Source organism: Bemisia tabaci, chromosome 10 (assembly GCF_918797505.1).
Source record: "Bemisia tabaci chromosome 10, PGI_BMITA_v3".
Taxonomy (NCBI): Eukaryota; Metazoa; Arthropoda; class Insecta; order Hemiptera; family Aleyrodidae; genus Bemisia; species Bemisia tabaci.
In genome coordinates this window covers 40,983,318-40,991,191 of record NC_092802.1, presented here as the reverse complement: position 1 = coordinate 40,991,191, position 7,874 = coordinate 40,983,318, and the positions used below count along the sequence as shown (strand labels likewise).

At 36.1% G+C, this 7,874-nt stretch overlaps 2 protein-coding genes across 4 annotated transcripts in view; one reads left to right on the top strand and one right to left on the bottom strand.

The window, feature by feature from the left end:
• Fas3 (fasciclin 3) overlaps window positions 1-4,074 on the top strand; it is a 251,483-nt gene extending 247,409 nt beyond the window's left edge. For 2 of the 3 annotated variants that reach the window (XM_019043700.2, XM_019043698.2), the window contains exons 9-11: window positions 279-315; window positions 2,957-3,188; window positions 3,719-4,074. In XM_019043700.2, coding sequence (XP_018899245.2) covers window positions 279-315; window positions 2,957-3,188; window positions 3,719-3,835 — 386 coding nt within the window. In that variant the 3' untranslated portion in view covers window positions 3,836-4,074. The remainder of the gene's footprint in view (window positions 1-278; window positions 316-2,956; window positions 3,189-3,718) is intronic. The other variant, XM_019043699.2, reaches the window with a different exon arrangement.
• Window positions 2,839-7,637, bottom strand: LOC109031889 (adipose-secreted signaling protein). Its single transcript, XM_072305610.1, has 4 exons — window positions 7,378-7,637; window positions 6,173-6,547; window positions 4,625-4,798; window positions 2,839-3,316 (listed from the first exon to the last, which is right to left on the bottom strand). Exons 1-3 carry the CDS (start codon window positions 7,391-7,393, stop codon window positions 4,689-4,691), a joined length of 501 nt encoding a protein of 166 aa, XP_072161711.1. The 5' UTR covers window positions 7,394-7,637; the 3' UTR covers window positions 2,839-3,316; window positions 4,625-4,688.
• Window positions 7,638-7,874: the final 237 nt, after the last annotated feature.

Genomic DNA, 7,874 nt, shown 5'->3' with positions numbered 1-7,874 from the left:
ATGTTGCAAAGTTTCATTCTTTTTATATTTTTACACGTAACAGGGGAAAAAATTGATCGTACCTAGGTACTTGGGCAGATTGAACCAATTACTCTTCATGATTTAACAGTATCTCTGAGACAAATTTCAAGTTTAATTATCCCGCAGTTTCCTCTCATAAAAATTAATTGTTGGTGAGAGAATTCTAAAACACTCTAACGAAGAAGTGCCCTTTTTGCTTTAATATCACAATTTGAATTTCATCATGAAGAGTGAAAATTCACTTTCTTTTGTTGCAGGAGACGCACTAATGTCTGGGATTCGTCAGATTGAATCGTAAGTCCAACTCAGTTGCTCAGATTTACCTTATTACGTATTACTGAAGACAATGGTGTCTAAGAGAGGGATTGATCGGGGAAAACTGAGATTCATTAGGGAATCTGTACCCAAAACCGAGAATCTCTTCTTAGATCGCTTCCCAAGTTGCAGTTTCCAACGGAAAAATCACGATATTTTGAAATTTAGTTTCGATTTTTTTAAGATTTTTTGGCGATAAAAGCTCTAGGGCCATCAGCATTCGAACGATTATCCTCGATTTTTTCGCAATTCTATCTCTATCGAATCTTTTTGTATGTATTGATATTATTACAATGAATCGCCGTCGATAAAATCGTGATTTTATTACAAGTTTATGCGATGAAATCACCATTTTTTATCCGATAATATTGCAGTAAATCGACATCGATAAATTCGTGTTACATTTTTCGATCAAATCGCAACTTATCGTGATCACTGCTACTTGGGTAAGAAACCATTTCCTTTTCAAAGTTGGTGGACATTTTGAAGGACCTGTTGTTTTTAAGGTTTATGTTATCACACGTGAGCTGCAATTATTGAACATTTGAATAACATATTCAAGTATACAAAGCATCGAAATAACAGAAGCCTCCATTGACCAGATAATATAAACATACGGAGCATTTTTAGAATTAAAATTTTGAATGTGCGCCAAAAACTCAGGTGAAAAATGAAAAAAATTTGATAGTTTTCCGCAATGAAATCCTGGGGAAGTGGGAGGAAACTTTAGTATCTCATGAGGGAATGATCACTCGAAAATCAGTGGATGAGCCTGATCAAGAAATCTAGACACCATGCTTAAGACTGCTTTTCTTCGGATTTTAAACTACCAGAGGAAGTCCGTCAAACGTTTCATCTCTCCCAATTCGATAAGAAGTCACCTCTCTCCCTCCCATTTGAGAATGGTTTCGATTCACTGAGCTACTGAGGCCCCCGACCCTCTTTGACTGAACTCTTTGAGGTCATTGAAGTCTCAGACACTTGGATCAATAAGCATTCAATCATTAGTTAACCATTCCCTCTGACACACACTTATGAAGTATCGTTGTTCCTGTGACAGGGGACAAGAAAGGGGAAGAATCTCAATTGCCTTGTGAGCCCTGTTTCACATCTGAATCCATGCTTTCTGGGGCTCACGCAGAAATCGAGATACGTCCCTCTGTCAGAGGTGGAACAGCATTTGAGCTCAATGCACCATGCAATGAACGATTTCATGCATATTTTCAGTTTTGGTCAGACAGGAGTGATATTATTTTCATGTCTTCTATTTCAAGGTGAATTTGGAAAGAAAACCCAGCAGATTTTTAATGGGGGGGGGATGGGGGTCATGAATTATAGACACTGTCCGGGCAAAAAAAATTCTGCATACATAACTGCAATTTTTCAACTCAGAATTATTTTTATGCAATTATTTCTTCCAGCATTGAATACCATCGGTAAATAACTCTCTCTACATATCCTCCTTACATATCTGCTAATGTAGTTAATATTTTTATTTTTTCTTTATCCTTTTTTTACATTTGTAAGTATATAAATTCTGAAGAGTGGACGAAATATACCTAAATATTCTTTAAATTTTCTTTCGGAATACGGATGTTTTTTCCATAGTTCAGTAAAATCAACAAAGCTCGTAAGAACCCTGAATTTTCAGTCATCAATCCAGGTACAGAGCACAGCTGATTGTATTGAGACACTAAGCACGTTTTTTTGTAACTTCATTGTAAATAATGCTAATACCGAATGGTAATGTAGAATCGTTTAAAGAAATCGATGAAAATGCTTTGTTTTTTACGAAGAAATGGTGCGAAAAATGTTTGGTTTTTCCAAAAAAAATGAATACTGCACATCGATGGTGAAACTGCAGAAATACGCATATCCGTTTCCGGCGTTGCAGACTTCCTGTGATCCTTAATTTTTTACATGAAAAACCAATAAATGTCATTACTTAAAAACTTTGGTGATTTTTCTTCTCTATGTGAAGAATGTTCTGTGAAAAATTTTCAAGGCGTGATGATAGTTCCTTTTGAAAAAGAAAATAGGACCAGAGATTTTGATACATGGTAACCAAGACGCATTTTTGCAGTTTCGCTATGGATATGTAAGTATCTTTGAGAATTTGCAAGAATAGAAAATACAGGGTTGCCACAGAATTTAGAAAATGAAATTCCCTGACATTTCCGTGACACATTTTGGTGAAATTCCCTGACTACTGAAGGTATGACGGATTGTTAAGAAGACATAATTGAAAATAGTTTTCAGGCAAAATTTGTTGTTCGAAATCTCAAACCCATTCTAGAAGGCAAATGAAGGTGATTTAACAAATTTTCCCTGCTATTTTCGTCATTTGCCCTGACATTTCTCGGTTTTCCTTGACTTTTCACAATTCCCTGACATTTCCCGGTTTTCCCCGACTGTGGCAACCCTAAAAATAGTCAGTGTCTTACTTAGTGCTCGAATGATGTGCGATGTAGAAATAGAGAGGAAAAAAAGGACACTGGACGATGATAATTGAACTTGATAATTTATTCTTCTGAACAAAGACGCTAGCTACAATATAAAAATACTGTGAGAGTTTTCGATGCCAATATCGGTGTACAGCAACTACTATCTTTTCCGCCAGAAGTGATACCGAGAGTATGAACCATCGTCCTGGCGAAGATAAAGGCAAGAAGGACACGAAACCGAAAATTTCCGTCAAGGCGATTTTCAAGAAGAAATGGGACCAAAAGCCGCCCGAGGCCAGCAAGCCGAGCAGCAACGGCAACAGCAAGAGTGATGGTGATAAAGAGGCACAAAAACCCGAGACAACGACGGTAACAGTCGTCTCAGAAGAGGCACCCAAAGAACAAAAGGTTAGATAATAGATAGTCAATAGTCTTGGAGTAGAAGAGATATCGATACGACCTTGGTCTTGAGAGAGTTAAACTAATTCCATCTTCTACCCGCTCGAGTCAGGTATGTGCACGAATTCTGTGTCAGACTGAAACAAAAAAACAAAACTCAACAGGTATAATTTACAAGGAGATAGATTTAGGAGAAAGTCATCTTGACCAAACCAAAATTACTGGGTTTTCGGCTGCTCATAATGAAAGAAACAAATATTGAGCTTTCAGCCGATTTTCTTTTGCATGATATGTAAACTCAGACCATGTTTAAAAAAATAGTGTGCATTGCACTTTGCAATTTTTATGAATCCAAGCCTCCTCTTTCTCAATTTTTTTTTTTTTAATTCTATATTTTAATATGTACTACTGGAGAGGGTTCAAGCATTGTAGATTTTTACAGAAATGGAAGTGAAGAACCTCAAAGGATTTAGGCTTTTTTCCTGTATCATTCGACAGAAAGCTGAAATTTACCAAAAGGGAACTCTCTCTATTTTCAGAAAGGAAATGATAACATTGTCTACGCAGAGTTGACCCTACCCGCCACCTCTTCACCAGTTGCACGACCTCGTGTTGTGGAGGATAAAACAGAGTACGCTGAAATCATCCATTCATGAGGCATTCATCAAGGACTTTTAAAATATTCTGCAAGTTGACTGATAATAGTTTTTAAGTTTGTGAATAATGCATGCATGATTGAAGTGTATTTTAAGAAAATCTTGTCCTGAGTGTAAATATTCCCCACCTTTCTAGTTTCACCGAATTTTAAATATTGAACAAAATTACCGTTAGAAATTTGTACATGTTAAGATCCAAACGGAGATTTTTTTATAAACTTCGATTTTAAATATTTTAATATTCTTTGTCTTAGTTTTTCTTTCAGCCATGTAGGGTACAAAACCTCTGTTGCTAAAACCATGGAATGTTATCTGGGGTTGTCAATTTTTACAGCTAGGTATTATGCCTACATTCAATTAAAATTTCATAATTCGAATTCTACTCAAGTCTCTTGCCAGGTTTTTCAACACATGTATTTTTTGAGGATAATTAAGGTAAGTGTAATTTTAATACAGGATGGTAGGATAATGCTAGGACTTTCAGTTTCCATTTGTTATACCGAGATATGACTGTATTCTGCCCTACTAAGGAAGAACGCCGTATGGACCTTCAGGCATTGCCAAATTGCCTTTGATAAAACACAAATTTCCTGGTAAACTTATGACAATTTTTCTTCCAAATTTTCAGATAATTATGCTTGCAATTTTACCAAGAAGTCCTGAAAATTTCAATAGAAAATATGCATGTCTTTCAAAAAAAATGAACACTTTATCAAAGGAAATTTGGCAACTCTCAGATGTTCATATGGCGTTCTTCCTTAGCACAGCAGTGTATACTTCGATACAAACCTCAAGAGAAATATGTTAAAAGGATTGAGGCCGGCAAAAAATTTCAGTAGACATCATCCATTGTCTATCCCTCTGGAAATCCTTGCCAATCGGAGGCCTCCGATTCATCTTCATCTTGTTCAACTCCGATGCAATGGATGTTGTCCTTCAGGAGAGGAGTGCCCTTTCCTTTACCTAAAAATTTGATCAAAAAAATTTTTTAAATAAAAATGTTTAAAGTGTCAGCCTTTGATATTGTAGTCCCGCTGCACGATTACCAGCTTCTTGATATTTTTTTTCCTACATAATCACACTCTGCCTCAGTTTTGTCTTTCAACGCACATTTTCAATACTTGATATGTAAGAGTGTATTACCTGGATATTATTTTTTTCTCCCTATTTTTTTGATTAGGCTTTGTACATTTCGGAATTTTCTTCTTTCTTCAGGCCAAAATTTTGATAGTAGTCTGGCACTCTTTCCTTGTGCGCGTTCGATGGTAAGAGAGACACATTATAATAGTAAAAAATCGGAAACGTATAAGAAAATAAAAAATAAAAATAAAAACACTTAGACTGAGAACAAATTGACTGTAGTAACCGCACTGGGTCGCGATCGATTTATTACTGTTTTCCGGTTTCCTCCTTGGCTCTTGTCCACAGGGCTGAAGAATGTGGCATTATCAGCAGTGATATTATTAACTCAATCTGGGTATTGAGGATGTTCTATTTCCGTTTGCTCCTGTAAGTTCATTTTTTTTTAACAACAACTAGACAACTATCAAAATTTTGGCCTGAAGAAGGAAGAAAATTCCGAAATGTACACAGCCTAACTCGGAAATAAAGAAAAACCGGACGAAAAAAAAAATAATATCCAGGTGATAATAATCCATCCGGTAAACTGATAAAACCATACAATCTAGTGTAAGAGTGTGTTTGATTAAAAATTAAATGGGAGTGAAGTAATATTTTCATCAATAGCTATAAATGGATATCAGAATCGTGCAGCAATGTCTAGAATCCGCCATCTTTGACACTCCTTAATTTTCCAAGTTTCATTTTTCAACAGGAAGGTAATCAATACTCTATCTTAAAGTTGTGCGAGTGTATTTTTTCGTAATCTAGAGAAAATTCGTAGAAAGTCTTGAGGGATTACATAGCTTAAATCTCACTGAAAAAATAAAACATGAGTGGAGTTCAAATTTTGTAATGAAAAACCGCAATCTCATATTTTATAAGAACAGCCTTTTTGGCCAATGCCGTCCAACATCTCTCATTTTCAGTTTCTTATTTTTAAAGGGAGACATGTTTAAAGCCTATAATCACTTTCCTGCAAGAAAAAGAGAAAATGGGTTGATGAGTAGAGTTTCAAAAATAAGAGACGGCAAATGCAATATAGTTAGCAAATTCCAGTTAAGGCAATCAAATTTTTAATGCATGAGTCTATGTCCTCGCTTATTTAGACTCCATTAGCAACATGGAACCGTTTATAGAATTGAAAATGAAATTTAGATCCTTACTATCATAATGTAAATGATTTCTATCCGAAATGATTAATGGAAGAAAGCTTACCTAGAACTCTAGCTGTGAGCTGCAAGATTGTTTTATCCCCCTCATTATTCATCTGAAATGCCAGTTCTTCTTTCAACAATTTCTCCTTGTGAGCAAAGAGCTCAACGAAAAAATTGACTTGGTTTGCGTCAACCTCTATCTTGGAGAATGTACAGTTGAAGTTCGGGACTGTGGGTGAGACTGGTACAAGTTTTGCACCGTCTTTGACCCTCATCATTGTCTTTGAGGAGGAGAAGGAGATTGCATATCGGTGGTTAATTTGGAGGAAACCCAAATGAATCTGGAAAATGTTAGGTTCCGCGCCAGGCTTGATTATGATTTCATTATCTCGGCCAAAAGTATCATTTCCCTCATTGAAATGAACATGATGATGCTCTGAAAAATAGAGGAAAATTTTTATTGGTGAGGGCAGCATACAGCAGCATGGTCAGAAACCAGAAAAACTCAGGGAATGCAACTCGACGGAGAAAAACCAGGGAATTTTTTGTGAGGCCAGGATCCTTGTAAAAATCGAGTATGCGACAGGTCAGCTGATTGCGTTGTTGTGCCAACATTTTGACCACATTACATATTTAAGTGCCTTTACGATAACGCAAAAAAGTCAGGGAAAAATCAGGGAGTGATAAAATGAAATTTTGCTAGCCACTCTGGAACTGACATTGTTACGGTTCGGTGCTCATTCCGCTGCGGACATTTTACTAGAATAATTTTATTTCTAGATCTCTGATGCCAAAGTGATTCATTATCATAAATGAAGTTCTGTTATCATGGTTGATAGATACGAGAAATCGAATACATATGCATCTCCTCTTGCCTTTCAATCTAGCTTGGCAGACAGAGAACCTTGATTTACTCAAATAACAAATCGACTGTGTAAGTCGGCAATCACTTAACCCGGTTTGCGACTTCGCAGACTTCTTATCATACTTAATTTTTTAAACGGAATACTACTTAACGGCAACTCTTTAAAACTGCCGTGATTTTTCTTCTCTGTGCGAAGAAAATTCTACCAAAACTTCAAGGAATGATGTCAATTTGTTCTCCTTTAAAAACATAACTTAGAGGCTTCGAGGCAGACACGGCAAACGAGTTATGTGATTGCCGACTTACACCGTCAAAATAATGTATACAAAGCGATGTAGGAGAAAGAAAACTATTCAAATAGCCAGGAAAATCAATACATACTAAATAATTCAGAAAAATACCTTTATTAGCAGTCATGGTCGTATTGAAGTGTTGATGGTGGTTGTCATTGAAACTTGCGGCACCGATCAATTCTATCCAAACGAATAATACAAAAACTGAATAACAGTTCCTTCTCAATGAGAGGACCTGAGGAAAATGAAGAAGGAATGCAAATCACAAATTAAAAAGCTCTGTTCGAAATTTGAAGTTACATTCTAATGTGTTTGTTTACGTGAGTTATCTGTCAGAAGTGCGGATTCAAGCGTGTCAATTCTGAAGAGCCAGAATTTACTTTCGTTTCCATCATATTTGAAAGTCTTTTTTTCTTTTGAATCAACCTGACCTTCAAGGTTATTATTTTTTAAGAAATTAAGAGTTATATCAAGATTCTATCGCAAAGGCTATCATCGTATTTCCATCCAACATTTCTACTTCAGACTCCAATGAAGTTTAAACATCTTTCGAATCCGCGCTTACGTTATTATGTTGGCAATGCCGAAGAAGCGCCAACAGCGAT